The sequence below is a fragment of the Boleophthalmus pectinirostris genome, unplaced genomic scaffold, assembly GCF_026225935.1.
Source record: "Boleophthalmus pectinirostris isolate CB_2022bp ecotype Guang Dong unplaced genomic scaffold, ASM2622593v1 HiC_scaffold_3, whole genome shotgun sequence".
NCBI classification, from domain to species: Eukaryota; Metazoa; Chordata; class Actinopteri; order Gobiiformes; family Gobiidae; genus Boleophthalmus; species Boleophthalmus pectinirostris.
Window position 1 is genome coordinate 28,805,168 of NW_026571299.1, and position 26,312 is coordinate 28,831,479.

General features: G+C 37.7%; 2 protein-coding genes across 3 annotated transcripts; one reads left to right on the forward strand and one right to left on the reverse strand.

The window, feature by feature from the left end:
• Window positions 1-206: 206 nt before the first annotated feature.
• Window positions 207-17,237, forward strand: crbn (cereblon). 2 transcript variants are annotated; one of them, XM_055160628.1, is made up of 11 exons: window positions 207-334; window positions 964-1,079; window positions 1,721-1,923; window positions 2,531-2,680; window positions 5,406-5,568; window positions 7,276-7,338; window positions 7,419-7,503; window positions 8,313-8,428; window positions 10,934-10,998; window positions 12,232-12,363; window positions 14,368-17,237. In XM_055160628.1, exons 1-11 carry the CDS (start codon window positions 274-276, stop codon window positions 14,549-14,551), a joined length of 1,338 nt encoding a protein of 445 aa, XP_055016603.1. In that variant the 5' UTR covers window positions 207-273; the 3' UTR covers window positions 14,552-17,237. The 2 variants fall into 2 exon arrangements, with proteins under 2 accessions (XP_055016603.1, XP_055016604.1); XM_055160629.1 differs by having other exon boundaries at window positions 7,279-7,338.
• A 6,700-nt stretch (window positions 17,238-23,937) lies between these two features.
• LOC110168409 (vasopressin V2 receptor-like) lies at window positions 23,938-25,457 on the reverse strand. Its single transcript, XM_020933847.1, has 2 exons — window positions 24,644-25,457; window positions 23,938-24,182 (listed from the first exon to the last, which is right to left on the reverse strand). The coding sequence occupies exons 1-2, from the start codon at window positions 25,455-25,457 to the stop codon at window positions 23,938-23,940; spliced, it is 1,059 nt and encodes a 352-aa protein (XP_020789506.1).
• Between the last annotated feature and the right edge of the window lie 855 nt (window positions 25,458-26,312).

Genomic DNA, 26,312 nt, shown 5'->3' on the forward strand with positions numbered 1-26,312 from the left:
TACAAAACCGTAAAAAGGCAGAAAACTAGGGAAAACATTCTACTAGTCATTCCATTCCACTAGATATATTAATCTTCTGTTTTTATATGTTGTAAACAACCAAGCAACATTAAGAATGGAATCTGATGCACAAACATGAAAAGAACAAAATGAAATGCAGAAAATGCATCAGCGTAGTCGTGTGCCCTCAGTCCTGCAGGGAGCGCTTACGTCCTTCTCTCATACGTGCTGGGTTTGCGTCGTAGAGGAAGCGTGCACATTGTAAACACTGGGATGGCTGAAGAGGAACAAGACATAAACGACAACATGGGCAATCAGCTACAGCTTGTGCCAGGTAAAATACATGAAACTCTCGATTAGCAATTTATTCTTCAATCAGTGCATTTCATAGACACTGTTAGCTTAATATGGGCAGTTCAGTAACAACAACAGGCCATTGTACGCAGATTGCCAAAACATGTATCTTATATTAAATATTAACCTAAGATACTTCTTCATTACTTTCATTTTTTTTCAGACAGATGACACAATCGATATTCTATGTATTCTTCAACATTTAATGTATTTCATATGAACTATAACCTCAATATGGCTAGTTTAATGACAACAACAGGCCACTATACGCAGATTCCCAACACATCTATCTTATATGAACCCAAGATTATTCTTCATTTTACTTTCATTTTTACTCGGATATGTGGTCATTTATCCCGTGACATGCGTAGTTAAACTGTTAATACTAGACTATATTAAATTGTTATAAAGCCTGTGTATAATGCCATGTCATCACAGAAGATATTATACTAAGATTTAACAAAATGAGCTTAAAGACGACAACCCCCTCGTCCCATTTCTTTTGCTTTCGCTTTACCAATACAAGTAGATAATTTTAACAAGTCACAAACACAGTTAGATATTCTGTAATCAGTATATTTATTCGTTGTATTTTGTGTGCAATGATAGACAATGATGAAGAGGAGGAGGATGAAGATGAAATGGAGACAGAAGACAGGGACAGCGAAGACCCAGAGAAGCCAAGTACTATCACATTTGACCCGAGCCTCCCCACTTCACACGCGGTAGGTTATGACCCCTTCACTATTTATAGTCTAAATATGGGACTGTAGCCAAGTCAGCAAACAGGAAGAGAAATTACCAAAATTTAGGATTTATAAGTGATTTGATTGCTGTAGGCAGTTTATTGCATTGTAATTGACTCGTTTGATTCTTTTTTGGCTATGACCTTAAGATTATTTTGATCATCCTTAATTTCACATTTTAATTTCAGTTTTGTTTTGACATTATTTCTATGTGTCCTAATTTGTGAGTTACATCAATTAAAATGATGTAGTTTCTTTTTTGTGGTATTACCTTATTTTGTATATTTGAAGCCAGTAAATCAATTATATATCACAGCAGTGAGGAGATCTTAGCCATTTAAAAAAAAAAAATATTGGTTCATTCTGCTATTTATTATTATATATTGGTTCATATTGTCATATCCTGCTTTGTGTCAGTTTCAGAAACAAAATTATCATTTATTTTAATATATCTCTTTAGCAGTATGTCATGTTTCAGAGTTTGTTATTGTAACAGGCCTACTCATAACTGTATTTTTACTCACATTTTTACTTTTATTTTTTAGATATGAATGTTCATACACTGGGCATTTTCATCTGTATCACCATTCCCATAATACATTTCTCCCTGTTGTCACCAGTACTTGGGCTCAGACATGGAGGAGTTCACTGGTCGCACGGTTCATGATGATGACAGTTGTCAAACAATCCCGGTCCTGCCTCATGCGGCGCTGATGCTCGTCCCAGGACAGACCCTCCCTCTGCAGCTGTTCAGGCCTCAGGAGGTCAGCATGATGCGTTCCATCATCCAGAAGGACCGCACCTTTGCTGTACTCGCAAACAGGTCAGAAATATACTATGGGCTTAATATTGGGTTCTGTAGTTGGGGACATACAATAAACTATGAACATTATTTAAATTGTATCAGATATATCAGATCATCCAAAAATATTTCTACCCAGAAATTAACACATAACTGGACACTGCACTGCAGAACAAACTAAGGCCACCTGTGTCCTTGGTGATGCTATTTTTTGGTTGAAAACGTTTCACAGAATCGCTTAAAATTATGTATCCGGTATTTATTAAATTACAGATGTAGAAAGCAAAAAAGTGCCATGAAGAACATGCATTATTCTTACAGGGAGCTGACTCACCTCTCCACAAATCTGACTTGTAACCTGGCCCAGCGGTGTTAACTGTTTTTCGCTATTAGATGGATAAGTTAATTACTACAGTGGAACATTTCAGACTAAGGAAAACATCACTATAGAAACAAGAACTAAACATGACTAAAACAGAACTAACACAGATTTAAACTAGCACTAAACTAGTAAATAAGAGAGAAAAGATGGGCCGAGGGACAGATCAAATTGTTTGGAGGGTCTGATTTGACCTCTCTGTCGCATGTTGAATATGTATGAAATGTAATATTTTTCTCTTGCGTGCAGTGACGCTGGTGAACCAGAGGCGACATTTGGGACTACAGCAGAGATCTATGCATACAGAGAGGAGCAGGAGTATGGCATTGAGACCGTCAAAGTCAAAGCCATCGGACGACAGAGATTCAAGGTCCACGAGATTCGCACTCAGGCTGACGGGTGAGGAAGGGGGTTTAATATGAACAATAATGTTTTATTTAGTATTATTTATTTATTTTGATTATTTATTTATCTTAACACACACACACACAATATTAGACAAGTAAGTTTTACCTAAAACATCAATCATTAACTAAGTTTTTATTTGGCAAAACACTAAAACCCTAAAGCCCAAACTGAACTTTTATGATCTGCATTACCAAAATAAGCAACTAGAGGGCATGTGCACACTTCTGTTTAACATTTGACACATGAAAAATATCACATTATGATCATTTATAGTTAACATGGCAGCACATGGTGTAGTTGATTTTATTCATAATATTGTTTAAATGGTAAAGGTTTGTATGGATTATGATGTTTAGGGTTATTATGTCAACAGCTAAAAATGTGGTCTTCAAAATTATCATATTTTTTCTCTCATCTCTACCATGATATATAACTGAACTGTTACTTCCACCGGTTTGGTCAGTTAAAAAGTTTATTAATAACAATTTGAATAGAATTGAATCCTTATTAGATCAAAATTGTATTATTTGCACAGATTTAAGTCTGAGTCATTGAAGTGATAGTTCTGTTTAGAGCTATACTAATAATAGTATCTTACTTACATATGGCCTTTTAATGTTAAGTTATGTATTACCCAGAGTTCAGCAGGGTTCTTTCTATCCTTCTCCCCTGACAGTTGGAGTCACATAATGTATCAGAGCCTCCTATTTCCTCTATTACCTCGAGAACATTGAGCTTTGGCCCATAAAACGCACAGCTGATAAAGACGTATTCCTCCAATTCAGAAGTTGCTCTTGCATAATACATGTAAATTACTTGCCATTATCCGGTTGACCTTGTGGTGTCACTGTGGCGTTTGTGATATTAGTTTTCATATAATAAACCATGTGGATAGGCTAGGCTCACTAACCACATATAGCCTGCATATTCATTTGTGTTTTTAGAAATGAGTCCTCCAAACCAAAAGCCAAACATAAGCTGCCCCTCATGTGCTGTCTGGAAAGGGGTGGTGATTATGACTGCGTTTCAGATGACATCACAAAAGGGCTGCAAGATAAATGGCATTCAAAATTAAATCACAATTTGAATGGACTCAATTATCAAATAGCAAAGGCTAACATTTTTGAAGTTACAAAATTTCCTCCACAAACAACTAAATATCCTGTCTTATTCTGCATAAAACTGCTCACCCTGTAGTTTAGTACAGTTCTTAGTACATGTTCTGAAATGTGATTGCCGTATTAGTCATTTGTCTTTTTTATAAATTCTTATGGATGTGTTTAACATATAAACTTTAAATAGACATAAATTACAAATCTAATCGCATTGCTTGTCAGCCCCATATCTCATTATTTATTCTATGGACCTATAATATGTAATACAGATGGAGGGCAGCTAAAATTAATAATGTGAATATGCAGATTTTTGTTGTAATACAGTGAGTTCTTGGGTCTACTCAATAATAGAAATGATTTACTTCAACATTTTGGATATTTGGATATTAAAGTGAAATAAAATCAATAGTAAAAAAAAAAAAAGACTTTTGATTCCCTCTGGGATTCTGTCCCCTTGTTTAATAATACCACACCATTTCATTTTCATTTTATTTTGAAAAATGTGCAGAGGGAAGCTCTTTGTGCATTTGTGGATGAAAGATGCCTGTTATTTTCCTTTTGACTGGATTTAACAAAAATCCGATTTCACGGTTTGTTCCACTATTGTGACACTTCAATCAATCAGCTTGAAGTATTCATTTGAACATTCCGCCTTGATCACATTTTAGCAAGAGCAGATTCAGATTGATAATGTGTAGACCTGAAATCAAAAGCGCTAGCAATCCTGCTGCCAGTTTATTACATAAACTACGAATCCTATGGTGTCTAAAGATGTATAATACAGATTTTTAAATCCAGATTAGAATCATGTGCAGAAAGCGGGGAGTGCTTTTAACTAGCAGACACATTGTTCAGGCTGAGGACATTTTTATTTTATGATCCTCTCCAATTTTCAAACAGTCTGTCAGAGCATTGATAACATTACCCTGAAGCACTGTTGTTTAATCTGCTCCTCGTCAATGTGCAATACAACTTCACTGTGGTTCTTTAGCAGGGGTGAAGGGCAGTGGGCAACAATTTTTTTTTGTTGTTACTGCTGTTTGTATTTTTTTTGTTTGTTTGTTTTTTTGGAGCAACAATTGCTTTAGTTTGGGCAAAGTTATTATTAAAAAAATCCTGTCATGACCTCTGATGATATGCTACATTTACACATATGCACTCCCCAACCACCAATTGGTTCTGCTTTGCGTCAGTGCAAATTTACATTACATTAATAGAAAACCGGTTGCCTGGGAAGTCCAGAATGATATCTCTCTGTTTTTTGAAAACAGAAGTATATCAGTCCCACTCCCTCAGTCACATTGTGAGCCAGAACCAAACATGACAATCAAATTTGTTTATTTCAGTAACGTATGTGAAACAAAGGTACTCATTGGTCATCTGTCATTTTGAACAAAACCAAACATATGTCACCTCAGATTGACAGTTTAATGCTTTGCTCACTGATTCTGCAGAAATTCACAATGTTTATTTTTTTCCTTTATTTTTTCTTGTTGGCTGCCATGTTTGTATAGATATAGACAGACCATGCATGTCCCTGATTGGTTAACCACTTGTGATAGTTAATCTGACATGTTTATTTTTTATATTTTATGTTTTAGAATCAGACAGGCAAAAGTCCAGATACTCCCGGAGCGAATCCTGCCTGATCCATTATCATGTGTGCAGCTCTCGACTCTGTCTAAACTCCATCCACACCCCTCCTCCAGACCCCCCAACCAGAGCTGGAGGGAGGCTCAGAGATGGTGGAGCAACTACCAACAGGTTACATATATAGATAGAAGATTCACCTTACCATTGTACACTGCAAAAAGGGAAGTCGGTTAAATTATTTATATTAGTCTTAATTTAGATTTTAGATTTTCTTTATGTTAGATTATGTTATGTTAGATTATGTTTCATAACACCTCTGATTGATATAAAGAGGATTATGTTCATAAAAAATGTAAATAATTATGTATGTAATACATATGTGGATGTATGGATATACATTAACCACCGGGGAAACTTAGCCAAAGCCAAAATATAGATTAAAATATATATATATTTTTTTGTTTTTGATGTAGAAAATATAGAGAAATATGTGTCTTTATTGTGAGCAGGGTTTCCTCTCCACAAACCTGACTCTTATTTGGCATGGATGGGGGCCTCCTCCTCCTGTTTCCATGGATTATGCTCCTTTGACTATAATACACAGCTCAAAAAAATTCAAGGAACACTGAAAATGCATCAGATCTGAATGTGAAAAAAAAAAGCTGGATATCTATACAAATATGGAGAGTCTTAGGAACAAAAGGATGCCACCTCTTTTATTGGAAATACAATTTTCAGCCTACAGAGGACTTAATTTTATAGTCTCTCTGAAAATCAAAGTGAAATAATGATGAGGCTAGTCCATTTTATCAAACTTAAATTTCTGCAACAAAACACTTCTGAATATCTTATTTGGCCCCCACATGCTTGTATACATGTCTGTGTAAGGGCATCACTGAGCTCCTGTAGAGTTTGATGGATGTCTGATGGACCCACATGCAATGTCCCAGAGGTGTTCTACTGTTTTCTAGCTGGTAGACTAGGATATGCCTCCCCAAACCATCACTGACCCACCACCAAACCACTCATGCTGAACGATGTTGCGGCCAGCATAGCGTTCTCCTCGTCTTCTCCAGAATCTTTCACATCTCTCATAGGTGCTCAGGGTGAAGCTCATCTGTGAAAGGCACAGGGCATCAGTGGAGGACTTGCCAATTCTGGTCTCATCTAACAAATGCCAATGGAGATCCACGGTGCTGGGCGGTGAGCACAGGGCCCACTAGAGAACATGGCACCCTCAAGCCACCCTCATGAAGTCTGTTTGGGCAGAGACATTCATACCAGTGGCCTGTTGGAGGGCATGGGCAGTGCTCAGCCTCCATATTTGTTTAGACATTTTTTCACATTGAAATCTGATGTGTTTTCAAAATGTTCCTATAAGTTTTTTCAGCAGAATATTTCACAGTATGGCATAAAACCTTTCTATCTCTATAGAAAATGTTTTGAAGTATGGTTTTAACTGTATCCATGGCATCAGGTATGTTATGTGGTATTACTTTAAGGAATCTAAATTTGAGAAAATTACTCACATAAATTTTAAAGTAGCACAACGTAACTTTTTTAGTGCCAAGCATATAATTTATATGACTAGGGTAGTAGAAAGTTAAAGTGATACATTGGCACTTTCTACATGGAGATGCCTTATGCCATTCCAGGCAAAGCAAAAACATAGCAAGGGAGATAAGGTTGCAAACTAGGTCTGAGGTACGGAAAGCCCAGTCAGTGTTTTTTAATTTATTTAGTGCAATAATGCCTATAGTGTAATAATAAATGCGTTTATTTTTTGAGTGAAGCTTCAATTAATCAAGATGTTTTGGTGCATGACCTGCACAGTACATATGCTTGTAAACTGATCTTTGTTTGGTGATCTCATGACAGAAGAAGTTCAACTGTGCCCGAGTGACGCCGTGGCCGCCCTGGGTCTATGCTCTGTACGATGCAGTGAGTACGGTCCAGCAAGTTCAAATATAAACACAACATATGACCAATGTAAACCGCTGTATCTGTGTTTGTCTGAACAGGAGACGCTCATGAACAGAGTCAAAAAGCAGCTCCACGAATGGGACGAGAACCTAAAAGATGACTCCCTGCCCTCCAACGCCATAGGTCAGACATGCAATTGCACAAATGCATCAAATGTATCTTAACTACCAAATCTAGTATTATGATAATTATGTATTAGGCTTATATAGTGCTTCTCCAGACAGTCATAGTCTCTTTACAGTTTTGTGCATTATTAATCGCTCTACATTTGGTGGTAGTAAGCTACTATGTAGACACAGCTGCCCTGGTAAAGACTGACAGAAGCGAAGCTACAAATCTGCAGAATTTGCCCCTCCAACACCCACACCATGTTCATACTAGACAATGTGGGTGAAGCTCATTGCTTAGTATAGAGCTACTGCTGCCCCATTTTGGCACTTAGTATTTCTCCCAGCTCAGGCCAGGCCCAACCCTGCTTACCTTCTGAGATCAGACAAGATTGGGCATTGACTAGATGGTCTGGACACATGGTAATTTTGATGGGGTAACATGGCAATTTAAGGCGTACATTTCTCCTAATAGTCTACACAACATTTCTACGTTCAGTATTTCAATGATTTTGACAATGGTTATGACATGGTAAAAAGCTTTGAAGTACATAATAGGCTCTAACAAGATTAAAGATAATGGGGTTAATTATCAGGTTTTAAAGATTCAGCTGTTAGATTTTGCCAAACCGTAGGCTATACTTATCATTTTGATTGCTTTGAGAGAGACCATAGTCCCTGTTTTCTTTGCAAATTGATCCACTGAATCTTGCTTTATTAATGATGGATGGATCTTTATTGCATACTTTTGTGATTTTTGTGTTTGTTTCTGTTATTTCTATAATGAATATAGTGAATATAATTGACCACTCTTTCCTCTTGCAGATTTCTCGTACCGAGTGGCGGCCTGTCTCCCCATTGACGACGCTCTGAGACTGCAGCTGCTCAAAATCGGCAGTGCCATCCAGAGGCTGAGGTGTGAACTGGACATCATGGACCGGGTAAGGGCTGTACTGTCAGAGGGGTGTGCAAAATGAACAGAAATAAATATCTTTAAGTGGGACTTTTTGCAACTAAACTGTGTACATGGTGTTTCAGTTACATTTTTCTATTGTTCCTAGTCGGGTCAAGATACTCTGAAAGGCAGATATCTCGCATTTATTCAATAGCAGGTGTTTATTGCTTTAAAATATCTTAATAATAATCATAATCATATATTTAAATTAACTACATTTTAATGGCCGAGGTTGCATTTGGACATCAATGGTGAAGAATGCCAAAGGGTTGTGTGTATAGGTTTAGTATTTACATATTTTCACATGTACATAATATTTAATATTTACGGGGGAAGTTGCCCTCTACACTCAATAAGAAACATTTTGTTCAGTCTTAAAGAACAAGCCAGACACGAGACTATATTATCTTATTAATATAATTTGACATCAAACGCTAAAAATGCATCATTATCCATGTGTTAGGTTAAGGGTTAGGACAGCTTTTAAGATCATCTACATTCATCTGTTTTGAAAATATGTTTGCTCTATGTATGTACAGTATGTATAAATAAACGGCAATGACCGAAATGACCCAACTCAATAGCGCTGCTTAGAAGCGGATACCTATGGGAGTGGGGACAAGCAAAGAACGAAATTTGGAGCAGTGATAGAGAACAATGAGACAAGCCAAAAGTTGAATTGGTGCATGGCTCTTTGATGAACAGGAAATCGAACATATTGGATCAAAAAATTTGCTGCTGTTTTGACTGTGTTTGTAAAACGCATCTAAAACGTCCCTGGTTTTTGAAATTGGCTTATAAGTTGCGTGTCACATCTTATATACATAGGTTCACAAAAATTATGTGTTTTTTTGGGGATACTCATGGTTTGCCTCTAGCACATTTCATGGCCACAGGCATTGGTCTAGAGAGCTCAAATTCAAATCACAATTGCGTAATCCCGGCCTAAATCTAACAAATTATGAAGTCTTATAGAACTGAACACTGTAGCACCCCCTACCATAGACATAAAATATCAACATTATTATATACCTGAATATAATATACTATAAAGCACCTTGCACTATAATGCACCTTTAAGTCATCTGTAAATTTTCTTTGGAAAAAAAACATCTAGTTGTTTTTCAAAGTTGTTCAGCCCTCGGAAGTGGACTGTAGCCACTCCAGAAGCAAAGTCCTGAGGCATCAATCAGTTGCTCCTGGCTCCAGCTCAGCACTAACATCCATTATTAGCATAACACATACACGAGGGCAGGCTGGTCTATGTCTGCTCTGTTTGCTTGGATCATTCATGTTATATTTTACCAACCGAGTAGCAGAGAGAGGAGTTTGCTGTCGAAGTCTGGATGAAAACGTATTTATATCCTCAAGATGAATGGGGAATTTATTTAAACACATTTGCGCTCTCCTTCTAGGCTAGACATAAGCTCCATTGTGTTCTCCAGAAACAAATTCCAACTTGAATTTAGTTGATTTGCAACTTACATGTGACGTAGTATTAGTGGATAAACAGGAATGCATAATATATTTTTTCCTCTATGTGTTGATGCATACTATTGCTGTGCCTGGAATGTTCCACGGTATGGCATTTAATATGTCAGTGGACACAAGGTGAGAATTAAACTTGGCGTAGTTACAGATCAGATCTATGGAGAGGAGACCCCACTGTTATTCTTCAGTAAAAACACCTGCAATTTAATAAATGCCATACTGTGAAACATTACGGGTGAAGCAATAGAATCTCCATATTTCCATGGAGACAAGCAGGTGGCAAACCCCCACTAAAAAAAATTACATAGTAGACCTTTAAAATGCAGCCACTTGTAAAGGACAAATGAACTTAATCAAATAGACACATCCTCAGCTAGTAGTACCAATATAGTGTGGTCTGGCTCTTTTTATTTGTTGCCAATTAAACTAAATGTTGAAAGGACTAATAAACCTCACTGCCAATTTAGCAAAATGGCATAGTTTACCTGCCTCATCTCCAAATGATACTTTGCAGCTGATACTTTGCCTGTGTGGTGAAGCTAACCAGAGGAACTGCTCTATGACTCAAGTTAGACTTTAATTTGAGTTTTATTTTAGCACAAGCTAACCTTAAAGAAGTGATTTGGCTGGGACTACAACAAGTGAGCTGATTTGTGCTGTTGAACAAGTCCCTCTCAAATAACATTACAGTCACAAGCTTAGTATTAACCAAGAGTTTTTCCAGTTAGTCACTCTCACTTTTTCTCACCTTTTTTGTTGAAAATCAAACACCTAAACAGGTGCATGAATGCTCATATTGGTCACAGGCTCCTGAAAAATGTGCTGTTTAAATACATTCTTAAAACTTATTTGGCAGTGTTTGCTAATGTGTGCGCATTGTGTCACCATAGTAACTTCTGAGCATTCCTCCATACACATACATGTAGAACCCCTCAGTATCAATAAATTATCAACAGTTTACCCCAGGTCAGTTGTAAAATCTATTGTTCCTCTTTTTCAGTGCACCTCTCTTTGCTGCAAACAGTGCCAGGACACTGAAATCACCACAAAAAATGAAATCTTCAGGTAAGAACACAAATTTTCAATTTGTTTTCTCTTTCAAAATGGAAGCATTAACTAAAATGATGTGATATTACATTGATAATAGGTTTCCTTCACAATCTCCAAGTTATTATCAAGCATCTGCAAAGATTAGCCTTGTTTTAAAATCACATTAAGTCTGGGTTACAGAAGGACTATTACGCAATACAATTTCTAACCATCTGTGTCCCAATTTGTTTGTCTAAGAGGTCTGTCACTTTGAATTCTCTGCACCATTAAAGTAAGTGGTTGTGGCAGCAGTAATATTTATAAATTTGATATTGAAATTTCTAATCTCAAGATGAAGAAAAACATGTTTTTGGACAGAAAAAGTGACATTTTTGGACTAATTGAGGCTCTGTGCGGTTAATGAAAAATGTTCTAACCTTTTAAATATTCATGCATATTCTATGAGTAGAAAAAATAGACTCCAGAGCAGATGAGGACGTGCAGATTCAGAGGCACCAAATCAAAGCAGTCTTCATTAAAACTAGTTTAAAGGTGCACTAAGTAACTTGTCTGGTTGATGGTTCACCACCAGCTTGTCTCTATCGAGATGTTATTGCTTTGCCTGGAAAGTTTCACAGAATAGCAATAAAGCTATCTATCTCTATGGAGACAAGTAGGTAGCACCACCACTAGGCCAAGCTACATTCAGATCTGTGGTGAAATGACCATGTTCACTGTAAAAGTAAGTGTTTTTAAATGTATTTTTGAAACCTATATTGACACAATTGCAAGACGGGTGAACTTGATGCCATACTGTGGAACATTCCAAGCAAAGCAACAACATATTCATGAAGACAAGCAGTGACCCCTCTACCCGTTACATAGTGCACCTATAAAATCTAAAATCCGCTCAGTTTTGCTCAGATTATGATATAAACTACATAAATCAGAATTTCATCCAATTTTGTTCTTTTGAATGTGTACTTGACCATAATATTATATTTAATTACTGATAATTCTTTTGTTTTTAGTATCAGGATATGTTGTAATATATAGAATCGTCATAGGCATAACGTGATACATCATATGCACCATATCACCAGATTCATACACCCCTAGCTAACAGTACATTTTTATTCCTCAATATTGGTCATAGAGTGTAAAACTGCTTTACACTTAAATGAAGCTTTGTTGCAAAAAACATGATGGAATGTCTTACATTATGATTTAATTTGTTAATATTTTGCAATGTCTTTCTTCCCTGTGCAGTTTGTCGTTGTGCGGTCCGATGGCAGCATATGTCAATCCTCACGGTTATGTCCATGAAACTCTCACTGTTTATAAAGCCAATAACCTGGGGCTGGTCGGGAGGCCCTCCACTCTGCACAGCTGGTTCCCAGGGTAAGAAATACTCTAAGATAAAGGCTGGTAACATGTTTAATGCTATAAGAAAATCAGGCCTACATAGTTTGATCCTGGTTTAGTTCTGATGAAGACTTGGTTTGGTCTTGTTCTAGTTATGGTCTAGTTCACATTTGCTCTTGATTTAGACCCCAATTTTGATGCATAATAAATCAAGAATTATTACCAAATACTTTTGTGATAGGGCAGATTAGATTGCCTATGAATCATTGTTATTCCTAGTCCTTTTTAGGGGCTGCTTTTAGTCCATGATTAGCCACAGATCAGGGCTAAGTCCCAGTTTAGATCTGGAAAGGCTGGTCTGTCCCATTTATGTTGAAGATTTAATTGGCCTATGCCAGGACTGAACCAGGACTGAACCAGGATTTAACCCAGAATAACAGGGACCAAACCTTATCCCAACCAGGGCCAAACCAACTAAACCAAGAATTCTTACCAAATGCTGTACTATTAAATATACCATAGTGAAGAGAGAATTCAGATCTTGTTTAGTTCTCATTTGTCTTGTCTTAGTCCAGGATTGTCATTGCTCTTGTTTCAGTCCTGGTTTAAATCTGGTTCAGTCCTGGTTCAGTCCTGGTTATGATCAGGTTCGGTCCTGGTTTAGTCCTGGTTTAATCTTGGTCATGATCCAGTTTAGTCCTAGTTTAGTCCTAGTTCAGTCCTGGTTCAGTCCTGGTTATGATCTGGTTCAGTCCTACTTCAGCCCTTGTCTAGTCCCAGTTCAGTCCTGGTTCAGTCCTAGTTCAGATTTGGTTTATTCTTGTCTAAATGGTAGCATCTTGCCTGGCCGTTCACCAGTCTCTTAAGTGCATTCTTCCTCTTCTGACTAAACAGGTCATAAACTGTTAAAGGAGGCACTTTGATTATATTTTATTCATGACGTCTTTCTCTATGAAATCCAAGGCATCTGTGAAGTGTCATTTTGAGTCATGTCCTTGTGATGGCGCAGTCGTCTGGGGCCACTGTCGCCGTGGTAATTCTGAAAAAGCAGCAGGAGACGAGAACTGCTCAGAATCAGTTAATATAGAGAGAGAGATACTTTATTGCTCCTGAGGGAAATACAAATTGGCTTCAAGAACTGGACAAAAAGAAATCTACAAACTGCCTTGGTGGTTACTTTATTTATTCTTGACTTTATTTGTAAGGCAGATTTGTTTTGCAGCAATTTTCAGGTTTGGCATCAATAAACATTAGACATAAGACAATAACATGACTTTGGGCAGAGGTGGCTTTGGTAGAAACTGTTGTTCTGTCCTTAGACACAACTCTTCAGTTGTACTGCTTAGTATGAATTTGGTGTGTGAATGTTGATGGTGGTCAGATAGGTCATAGGACTCTGTGGCACAATTTGGAAGTCTCGCTTCTGGCAGTCTACCCCAGGACATCTGTGGCTGCAGTAGGAGCGTATCACTACAGAGTATGAAGTGAATGAATAATGAGTAAAGCACTTTTGGTGTCTTGATAGGCACTATATAAATCCAACATATTATTATTAAAAGTAAATGGACTGTAAAATTCTTCAAGTGCAAAATTATCACTTTAAACCATGGTGGAAAACTTTGCATGGCAAGAATAGTTTTAATCAGCTCTTTTTGAACCATAGCCTAGTTCTAATTCAGCATATTTTCCAGAAGGCATTTTCTAGACCAGTGGCTGTTTCTGTACAACAACAAAGAGGGTTTACCCAGGATTACACCAATGTCACCCTAACTCAAAAATTTCACCCAAAAGGAGGGCAAAAAATGTGGAAATGCTTGGCCTAAAGTGACTCTCGTGAGCTTTAAGCCAAGTTAGAATGTTGTTACTTCATCAAAAACATAGCCACAGTTGTGTTTTGTTTCATTCACACACGTCTGAGTAATCCGAATGATTCTAGTTAAGGTTTATAGGTGTTGTTTAGCCATGTTAGACAAATTTCAAACATCATCCTCAACCTTATAATAAATTGAAATAAAAATGTCCCTCTTTTCCTCTCTTAAGATACGCCTGGACCATTGCTCAGTGCCGGACCTGTGGCTCTCATATGGGCTGGAAGTTCACTGCCACTAAGAAAGACTTGTCTCCTCAGCGGTTTTGGGGTCTAACGCGCTCCGCCCTCTTACCCAGAATCCCACAGGCCGAAGGCGAGGAGGCCGGGAACAACTCGCGACTCTTCTGTCTGTGACTTCCATCCAATTGTCTCGCCTTTGGCCCAAAATATAATCCACAAAACCCTAAAGTTGGGACAGAAATGCAGTAATCAGTGCACTGCTCGCTGCCAGTCACCCCTTCGGCAAAATCCATCATATTTAGGAAAGGTTAAAGGTCGTTTAAATGGAAAGGGGGCGGATTGAAAGGGGGGCAGATTGCAGATTGTTGTGGATGTGACACAACACCTGCATAATTCCATGGAGATAGAAAGTTAAATCCATATTGCGGAACATTCTCCATGTAGATAGATATGTTTTATGCCATATTGCGGAATGTTAGAGCTTAAAGTACAAAATTTCCATGCAGACTTGTAGGCCAAATAGGTTTGTGGAGATGCAAGCCCACTCACAATACAGATGCATGTTTTTCAGTTCAATAAAAACATCCAAAATGTAAAAAAAAGCATGCATTTATTTGTTGGCTAAAAGTTTACACAGTGGGGCTTTAAGCAAAGAAACAACACACACGGCTTGGCTCCAAGGAGCAAATTCAAACTGTTTTATGGCATAAATCATTGCACATGGTTGTACAAATTTGCCTTAAAACATTGGAGACAGATTGTGAGTTCCTATCTGTAAGCCATGTCGCTAATGACTGCAACCTAGACGTTGTGATTACATTTAAGACAATTAAGTGTTCAGATGAAGTTACATTAAAAATTCAAATTAGACCTTTACCACAATATTGGTAAAGCTTCAACTTAAAACTTAAATATAGTTTAACCATGTCTTCTTAAGGATTTGTTAACTTTGTAAAGAAGTACAGAGTTAAAGCATCTATCCTTCAAATATGTCAATTACTGTCACTAAAAATTCAAAGTTCATCCCCTTTTCTTTGGTTTGATGGAGAAATGGACAGCAGCCTGTTGAACCAAGAGTGTATATTAAGAGTGTAATATTGTATTTTTATAAGTGAAAGATATTACCAAATGCTTAGCCATATCAGGAATACACTGGTGATTTTGGTATAAACAAAATGTAGGTAGGAAAAAACAAGCTTGATAGGATGCAACCACAGTACTATGTCTTTGTGTACTCTTAAAGGCCAATCTTGTGTGCGTCACGGTAAAAATTTAGTTGATTTATTTTTAGTCTCAGCGTGTGCCTATGATTTGTTTTGGAGTTGATTAAAGGAGGTAGAAATGTGAAAATATTGAATTATTTAAACTATTTTAATTTGTCTAATTCATCCCATTTGTTACAAGATGTGATATTTTGGCAAAATAGCAGTTTGTCAGTTATCAGCTGTATACATTGCTCTCGATTAATATTGCCACCAGTGACAAAATATGTAATGATACTTTGTTTTAGAGACTTTCTGATTTAATTCCCAACCAACCCAAATAGATTTTCATGGGTATTTTGGGAACCATTTTTTGACAATGACAACCTTTCTTCTAGACCAAGGGTGCCACAAACCAGGGCTCACTACAGTTAGTCATTCATTTTAGGTCTGTATCATGGTGCAGTGTGATGTTATTGATTATAGTGGAGAAACTGTTTAAATTTCCACTTAAAAACACTGTCTATGATCATTTGGGCCTGTACAGCTGGAGTCCTCTAGTTTGGACATCCCTGTTTTAGACGGATGCCCAATGCAGTTCCTATTTAAAGGTGCACTGCACAACTTTTCTGCTGGAGAGTCTGTCATCTGCTTGTCTCCATGGAGATGTTATTTCTTGTCTGGAATGTCATTAAACAGTTCTACATTACATTTATTCAATTACAGCTTGTTTTATAGCTAAAGGTGGTTCAGTCTCTGTGAAGATAGAAAGTTTTGTGAAATGTGAAACATTCCAGGCAAATCAATAATATCTTCACAGAGAAAAGTATTTGACGGACCTTCCACTAGAAAAGTTATCATACACAGTGCATCTTTAAGCATTGTCTTGGATAGGCCTGTCACGCTAATTATTGTATCGACTTATCGTTCAATATATGAAAGATCGAACAATATATTTTGGGGCTCAATATTTATCGTGAGTACTTTTTTCTTTGCAGTAGTGAGGAGGTTTTAGCCATTTTTCTGTGGCATAAAGTAATTTCAATATTATTGCAGTATATTGCTATAGTTTCAAAATTGATCTAGACAGGCCTAGTCTTGGAGTTGGAAAACAATGATTGGAGTATTTCTAGTTGCTTCATACCAAGGTTTAGGCCACTAAGAAAAAGTATAATCTGAAAAGTTATAATATCTAGAACTATCTCACTATTTCACACTTTGGTCATTATTACAAATTGTGTCAGTGTTACTGGAGGGCACTGTATATTTACAAGAATGGTTAATTTCTTATCATTATTGAGATTCTCATTGTTGTTTTATGTGTTCTTTGGGTGTTTATGTTTGAAAGAAATGTCTAGTTTTCTCTACATCCTTCCATTCATATCTTACATTGTATTGCTTTGAGGACTTTTCCAGACATAATACATAACTTTATTAGCTGATAAAATGCAATTATAATTGTTGGTTGCATCAATTCTACAATGTGAGTGGTCTTATGGGAAATGAAACAAACTGAACTACTTCATTTTGCTTTTATCAGCTCAGTCTAAGATTTCTTCATTTGCAAAACGCTTTGTTTAAATCAATAGTCTGACTCTTGTGATTGAAAACAACAACTGTACAATCTCAAGTAATAAAACTGGTGTCAGTATGTGAAATTGCTTGTATATTGTTTTTCTTATTTTTCTTTTGCAAAACCATTATTCATACTTATTAAAACACTTTTGGAGCTGCAGTTAACTGTAAGCTGCTTCTAGGTAACTCAGTACACTGAATAAACTGGTGAAAGAAGCAAATTTAGGAAAAACTGCAGTTCAATGGTCTTTTTTTACTTAAAGGTCCAATGTTACGCAAAATTAACTCCCGTGAGCTTTAAGTCATGTTATAATGTTACCACATCAAAAACATACCTGGCATTGTGCTTTCTTTCATTCACTTACTGTATGTTTGAGTAATCCTGCATTATTAGTCTGTCTACATCTCCAGAGCGCAAAATGCTCTGTTCCAACTTGGGAAGTCATGAAGTGATAGTTTTCAGTTAACATCTACCTTTTACCTTTTGCTTAGATGAGATTGGCAATGCCAGGCCTGAAATTATTTGGACCTGGGGTGATTATAGGGTCCACCCATAAGGTTATAAAGAAGTGTTCTCTGAAACTCTGGTACATAAGTTAAAGTTAAGGCATACAAGGCACTGTCCCAGTCCTGAAAATTGTCCTTTTGTCCTACTCCTCACTCGGTCACAGAAGCTCAATCAACATGGTCACAAAATATGAATAAATTGTGTTGGCCCCAGCTAAGACCCAGGACATGCTGGAGGGACTATGGGCACATCTCATTTCTATTTCCATGCTTCCTTCTCCTCGATCATTCATTTTTAGCTGTCAATCAAATATGAATATTAAGCGGTGTTCCTAAGCTCAGAGGAGGCAAGGGAAGGAACCCACAGAGAAAACATGAGTGAGGGTTCAAGATGTAGACATAATTTAATAATTCACTCATAGTGAGTAATTTGTATTGTCATAACTACAAAATAGGGACAGCAGCAATGGAGGTTTGGCATTAAAACGAATAAAAACATATGCTGAACACATTTATTTTAAAACAAAGACGTTGGTCTGACTTTGATATATAAAATCCTCATTATGTGGTGATTTTGGTCAAAACCAGAGCCTGAGGAAAGTCTGTCCCATTCACCCTCAGCTCGTGTCTTCTCCTTATCTCCTCTCTCACATCCTCACCCATTTCCTACAGAATTAAGGAGCAGAATCATGGAGAAGGAAGTGAGGAAAAAGAAAAGAGATGTACCCTATGTCTCTCAGCTGGTATGGGAATCTCTTGGGGTCCCTCTGGAGGAGCTGGAGGAAGTGTCTGGGGTAAGGGAAGTCTGTAGGTCTCTGCTCAGGCTCCGGCTCCAGATAAGTGGAAGAAAATGGAATAAGTGATGGAGGAAACCAGATGAGCAGATAGTGAATTAATGACAGAGATGTTACACAGCAAGAGAGGCACATACATCCAGTTTGGACCACCACTGCTCATGTTTATCTTTATACACTTCACCCACTTTCCCTTTGTATGATTTTTTAGTGTGATTAGTGTTTGGTGATGGTTGGAGCAGAAGTGGCCAAGAGTGGCAGGCTTTCTTTGTCAGTCTATCCCAGGGCAGTGGTGGCTTTGATTATCTTGAAAGACACAATATAAATCAAAGGCCAGGTCCAGAAGGTAGGTCAGAAGCTAAACACTTTTATGCAAATCTTTCTGTCAATCAAATGATCTATAATTAGTTACACTCCACTTGACTCCCACCCACACCTCACCTCTGCTCTGATCTGCGTGTAACAAGAGCCTGAACTGACTGTGCCTGTAATTTCTGTTGTGGTTGATAAATTAACGTGTTTCGTGACTCTTTCTGGGCATTCATGAGTTTGCATATCTTAATAACATTTGTGCATTAGCCTCCTCACATACAGGTACGTGTGAGTGCTGTGTATGCTAACAGAACAATAGGGTCATTGAGAGAGGCGCATTAGAAGAGGCAACGGGTTTGGTTTAATAAAGAGAGAAAGATGAAGGAAACGTGAGAGAGGAGAGAAGGTGGACATTTGGAGCCAAATGCAACACGTGACAGCAGGCTACTTCAACTCAGAGACTGAAATTGGTCTGGGAATTGTTTGTGAGCTGCCCTTGGTAACATGGTACATTGAATAAAATGGTGAAGGAAGCAAATTTAGGAAAAAACTAGGGCAGTGCAACTTAAAGATCCTATATCACACAAAGCTGACTCTTGCGAGCTTTAAGTCATGTTATAATATTGTCACTGCATCAAAAACGTACCTGGAGTTGTGTTTTGTGTCATTCATACATGTTTGAGTAATCCTGTATTGTTAGTCTGTCAACATCTGCAAAGCGTAAAATGATCTGTCCCACCTTATGGAGTCATGAAGCAGTATTTTTCAAGTTAACAACTACCTTTTACCTTTTGTTTAGCAGAGACCGGCAATTCCAGGCCTGAAATTATTGAAATTATTCTAGTGAAGGTGTATGGAGTTTAGAAACACAATGGAGCACTACTTGTATTACAGGCTTATATGTAAAATGTGTGAATGAAAAATAAAACAAAAACAAAAACAAACAAACAAAACAACAACAACAAAACAACAAAAAAACAAAAATAGCATTATAGAGATTGACAAAGATCAGAAAATAGCTTAATATAGGCCTTTTAAAGGTGCATTATGTAACTTTTCTGGTGGAAAGTCTGCAGCCTGCTCATTTCCATAGCCTCCTGAAATGTTCCACAGCTTGGCTTTAAACTGATCTCCCTGAAGACAAGCATGTCATACCACCAAGTTACAAGTCACATCTGTGAAAAGGTGATCCTGCTCAAAGTAGGAGCGTTTTTTTGGGGTTTTTTTTTTAAGCATAAAAGATTGGCAATAAAGTACACAGGAAGTAGAGTCACCACCGCTAATCTGCATCTTCACCACGATCCATGTGCTGTGTGAATGTAAAACAGGCCTGGGCATTGTACAGCTCCTGGGCCACATATGGCCCTTTGGTTGACACTGACCAGCCATTTCAGATAATTTGGAATTACAAAATAAACATCATATCAGTCTGACTGACATATATACATATATATATATATATATATATACACACACACACACACACACACACACACACACACACACACACACACACACACATATATATATATATATATATATATATATATATATATATATATATATATATATATATATATATATATATATATATATACACACACACACACACACACGCACGCACACACACACACAAAGAAATACAATTATACAGAATTAAGCATTAATTATTTTGGCATGGCTCTCCACAACATTTTCTGTTTCTCATGTGGCCCCATGGAAAAAATAATTGCCCACACCCAATATAAACAGACACACGTGAAGAACTACTCTTGCCTTTTTACTTTCAAAGAATGCCTGAAACTGGATTAATAAAGTGGTTTTGTGGACTGGATGTCATTATTTGTGGAGGACAATTTTTATGGATAATGGATAATAAAGTATAATAATGGATATATAAAGGATGAGATACTGCACTGTAAATTTACCACTTTATAAGAGGTGAGTAATAATGTCTTCTCACTATTTTTGCTAAATCCCGAGTTTGTATCTTGCATCTCTGTGTCCATCACTCCGTCTGCTCCTGATGCTTTGTTTTATTGGCTGTTACTGTAGCCTTGCTGATGTTTGGTGGTTACGATTTGACAGAGTAGCTCAGCGTTATACTGACCCCATACACATTAGGAGCAGCGGTTTCAAAATTGCACATGAAGAAACAAAGTCGGGTCACACCTCCCCGAACTCAGGAAGACGCAAATCACAGCCAAAATTGAGCACATTCTCCTTTAGTGTGTGGTGGAATTAAAACATACATGTATGAATCAAAATACAACCCTGGTCCCTGGGCAAGCTTGTGGGGAAGGAACACAGAATCTCATTGTCTCATTTAATAGTTAATATGTCCACTTTGACCATATGCACATTTGTCATACAGGAATGAGAGAGACATGCAAACTCCACCTACCTCAAACTCTCACCAGAGAAAGCTCCTGTCTCCTACCTAACCAATTGTAGTCTATAATAGATCAAACTTAAATGTACCTTATAGCGCAGACTACTTAATAAAGGTTCTCTTATATCTTAGCTGCTTGTTCTTATGGCCCTTTGCAACAGCACGGCTGTGTCCCAAGAAAATTAGTGACGCAAGTTCATTATGTCTGATTACTCTTGGCCAGTATACTGGGCAGGCGCAATCACTTAGGTGGTTATATAATTTCATCATTTATCATTAGAAATACAGTGTACATTAGTCTTTTATCTGAGAGGGATGAGGCTTTGCACCTCGGCTCTTCTATTGCTGACCTAATGGTCGAAAATAGAGCTCCATTATAGCAATGAATCAAACGCGTTGTGAATGAGTCTTTGTAGTAAATTCACATGGGGATCTTTTTGCTTTTTAACTCAGTATAAGGAGGGTTATGATATATAATGGGACATATCATAAATTATAATCTTACAATATATACTGGTTTGGATTGCCATAACATAAAGCATAAAGAAGCCAATGGTAAAAAATTGTAAAATGTCCCAGTTATATATAGCACTTTTTCACCTTCAAGCCACTCAAAGCTCTTTACACAGAAGAACCACTTGTCCATTCACACCACAGTGTGCGCAGACACTGGGTACAGATAGGTTAAGTGTCTTTCCCAAGGACACAATGTCAGTATTTATCTGTGGGCGCTGGAATCACACCGCCAACCTGTGATTCAGTGGATCTGACCACTCTACCAATGATGTTTATGTGGACAAAAATTCTCCTAACTGAACTACTGTTGCCAACTATTTTCTAAAGTGGTACTTGTACCACTACAAGGCATGAGACATTTGTGTAAAAAATAATGTAACATTTCTAATGAAGCATTTGCCTCCTGTTTGGGCCATGTGAAATGTTATTGCTTTTGCTTTCTGTGGAATTAAACATATCTATCTCCATGGCAACAAGCAAGTGACACCACAAGGCCAAGTTACAGGTCATATCTGTGGAGAGATGATGCTGTTCACATTAAAAATGCATTTTTGTTTAGCAGCAACCATACCTGCAATATAGATTGTGTATAGAGTGAAATGCCATACTGTGGAACATTTCAGGCGACAACTTCATGGAGACAAGCTGGTGCTGTATACCCTCATCGCCAAAAAAGTTACACAGACCATCTTAAAGTAAATTTCAATCCTGGTGTCAATGCGGTTTCAAGTATATTAAACAGTACATATTAAAGTAGCATGTAATTATAAAATGAATAGATTGTTCTCTGGGCCTTGTTTGAATGTTCTTATGCTCTACATAGTCCTATTATGGTCTAAGTGTTTATGACCTGGGCTGTGTCTGTCTTTGTTTGATCAGGACCAGAGTAAACTGTTGCAGTGGCAACTCAAAAATGCAGACTGCTATTACCTAACGGTAGCCCACTTTGCTCATTATTCTCCAATACATACATTATAACATACATTTACAGGGGAAAAACAACATCTTATTTGTTATTGGGGATTTCAACGGATAAACAATTATAAATAAATGGAAGTGTTATGCAGCTGTGTCTGGCTTCTTGTTCAATGGGGAATTCTAGTAAGTGGGATATATACGTAAAAGTGGGGCCAAATAATTGAAGTAAATTGTCTTGGTAAGTAATTTGTTCTGTGGCGTTTTATCATTAGGATCAATCATCTTTCCATTTGTCCTCGTTTGTGACTTGCTTGAAGCTCAGCTGCAGGTGCAAACATAAAGCTTCCCTCTTGACATTCATGTTTTGTAATGTGCTATATAGGTGAAATGTACAAAACACACTATTATTGCAAGCTATGAGTTTCATGTGACTGGAGAAAGTTTGTAAAATACAATTTTGATGGATCGACAGAATACAGCAATAAGTTATGACAACACTTTATTCATTGACTTAATTCATGAACAATACAAATGAAAATCATTTACAAGCATAGAAGTCCAATGCAGTTTTACAAAGTGTTTAAACCATCACTTCTCTGGAATATTCACAATATTTATATATTAGTTTGAAACACACAATCAGTATGTGTCTTACTGAAACCTGGCTAAGAACTGTGGTTGAGGACTGTACAAATTTCTATTTAAAGTGCATCCATCAATTTAATCCACACATTTCCTGTCAAAAAAGAAAATGTCTTTACACATTTGATACAGCTATACAATCATTCATCATCCTGAACCCTTTTTTAAACTGAGGACACATTGCCAGAGTCTTGTTGCAATGTCCACTTATTTTGGTCAAAGAAAGTTTAGAACAAATATTTATTTCATTCTCATCCCTCTTTGTAAAGGAACCATATTATGCTATTTTCTATTCTATGTTATAATGTTGTTTCCTCATCACAAACATACCTGGAGTTATGTTTTGTTTCTTTCTCACATGCTTAACACACAAACTTTGCATATTTCAATGGATTTCTTGTCTCAAATGAAAAACACTTTGTTCCACCTTGTCACATTGTAATACAAGAAGTGTTTTTAATATGTTTTTAATCTGGAATTGCCAATCTCTACTAAACAAAAGGAAGATGAAGTTGAAGACTACCACTATGTGGCATCACAAGGTGTTACAGCATTTTGAGCTTTGCAGATATAGATAGACTAATAATAAATTATTACTCAAACATGTGTGAATGAAACAAAATACAGCTACGAGTATGTTTTTGATGGGGTATTACAGCATCATTTAAAGGTCGCAAGTCAATTTTGCGTAATATAGGACCTTTAAGCCTCACCAGTGTCCAGAGGATTCATTTCTCCTTTTTTAGATATAGAAACATTCCTGAAGCTCATGTACAACGTGCTGACCAGCGTAGCCTCCTCGTGCATGGAGTCTTTACCCTCCCGATGACGCCTGCACAAGAGCGTCAGCAGCCTTTTGGGGAACTGGCCACTAAACGCGAGGTAAATGCAGGGATTCGCGCAGCTGTTCAGACTCGCCAGCAACATCAGGATGGTGAAAGTAGCGGCTGAAACGATAGAAAAGATGCACAAAAGTAATTTCGCCATTTGCACATTTGTTATGGAATGATACACGTAAGATAGAGCTGCGCGTAATCTTTGCGTAATTTGGCATGTTTGGCGCTTTGGTCTTGTGCGTAAAAGTATGATGACACATTCGTACTGCACGTTTTTCAAACACCACTCATTTAGAGGGAATATAAACTACTTAACATTGTATTCATGTCTTAAGTAAACAAATATATGTGAAAATATGAGGCGAAATTTCCGTTTTTTAAGGCTATGCGTAAATGTGAATAACTCGCTATAATGACACAATTATAGTGTCACACTATAACTAGAAGTGTTGTTTCTAACTATCCAAATGAACACCAAAACAATGCAGTAGGCTATACCAGCTTCTGTGGGAATTTATCAATGTGACTTTGGCGTTAAACATTAACCAAATATGGAGCGAAGCCTGACTTACTTTCTTTAGGTGCGTTGCTGTCCCACGCGGACCACAGCTGAACGGTGAAGAAGGGCGCCCAGCAGATGATATAAGCCAACACTATCACCACCGTCATCTTCAGTGTCTTCACTCGAGCTTTGGACATCCCAGCCACGCCGCTTGCTCTGTGCGCCAGCGGAGCTTTTTGGTACAAGTTGATCTGAATGGCACGACATATGCGCACTTGGCAAATCATAACAGTAATCACAGGCAACACGAATATAACCAGCGTGGTCCAAGTGATGTAGGTCTGTAGTCCCCATGGCTGGATAAATGTGGCCCAGCAATCAAAAACTCCTGGTTCAACTTCGATTTGGGAGAAAATAAAGATTTGCGGAACGCTCCCCACAAAAGAGATACCCCACGCTACACATACGGAGACGTTGAAGCGCGTGCGAGCTCGTTGGAACTTCACCATCGGGTTACACACGGCTTGGTAACGGTCCACGGTCATCACAACGATCATATACGTGGAAGAAAACATGCCAAGAACTTGTAGATACTTGACAAGGCGGCAAATCAAGTCCGGGCCAACAAATCGGTCGGTAATGTCCCACAACAGCTGGGGGCAAACTTGGAAAAATGCCACCACTAAATCCGCGAGGCACAGGTGAAATACAAACACACGCATCCTGGTCATCTGCTTTCGCTGCCGCCACAGGACGCACAGGAGCGCAGTGTTGAGGATGGCAGCGCTCACGAAAATCACACCGAGCAGCGTGATCTCCACCTTGGCCAGATACTCATCCCGGGGAATGTACTCCGGGAAGCCACTGCCGTTGACTGAGTGCATTGTTCACAGCGCTATATGGTCACACTGTACAAAAAAAAATGTAATTGCATCATATAGTTTAGTTTGCAATGCAATCTTATAATTTTACTCTTGTGAGGCCCACTGGTTAGGAGTAGTTCGTCTCTGATCTCTGAAATTGCACTGATCTGGATTACACTTCTCTAGTGAGAGAGCTTTTTATGTAAGGAGGACCCTGGGAGGAGCTCCACTTAGTCCTGCACTGTATCAAGAGCTGGTGACAGAATGAGATTTATTTAAAAACTAATCCAATCCAATAATGTTTATTTTTTACCTATGTTTCTAATCTACCAAAAACCACATTGTCACAGTGTAAGCTACTTCTCGATCACCTGAGCCACAAGCCACAGCATACCCTGTAAGTCTACATGGTACTGTATGTAGCATTGTGTTTTTTTTTTCATATTTTATAATAAAAGTTGTAATTATGCTTACTTTATTACAGACATTGGAGTGACCTGTCTTCCTGAAAAAAGTTGTGTTTTGTCATGTCACATGCCTGTGCAGTGGTTCCAGGTGTCATAGCTACCACCAGCACTTTAGATACAGACACAGCACCTCTCTATTTGAGACACACAACAGAAACTGCTCACTCATTATCAAGCATCTAAAGTCTCAAGACAACAGCATTTATAAACGTAAAACCAAGAGCCAAAATAATAATAAAAAAAACAACAACATAAAAACATGGTTATTTTACTACGCAAGATTGAATGGTAAGAGATTGCATTATGGATAGCCTATATAGTACTTTGAATTACTTTGTGTATGAATTGTCCTATACAAATAAACTTGCCTTGCCATAGCCTATGATTATTTACATGTCAACCAACTAAT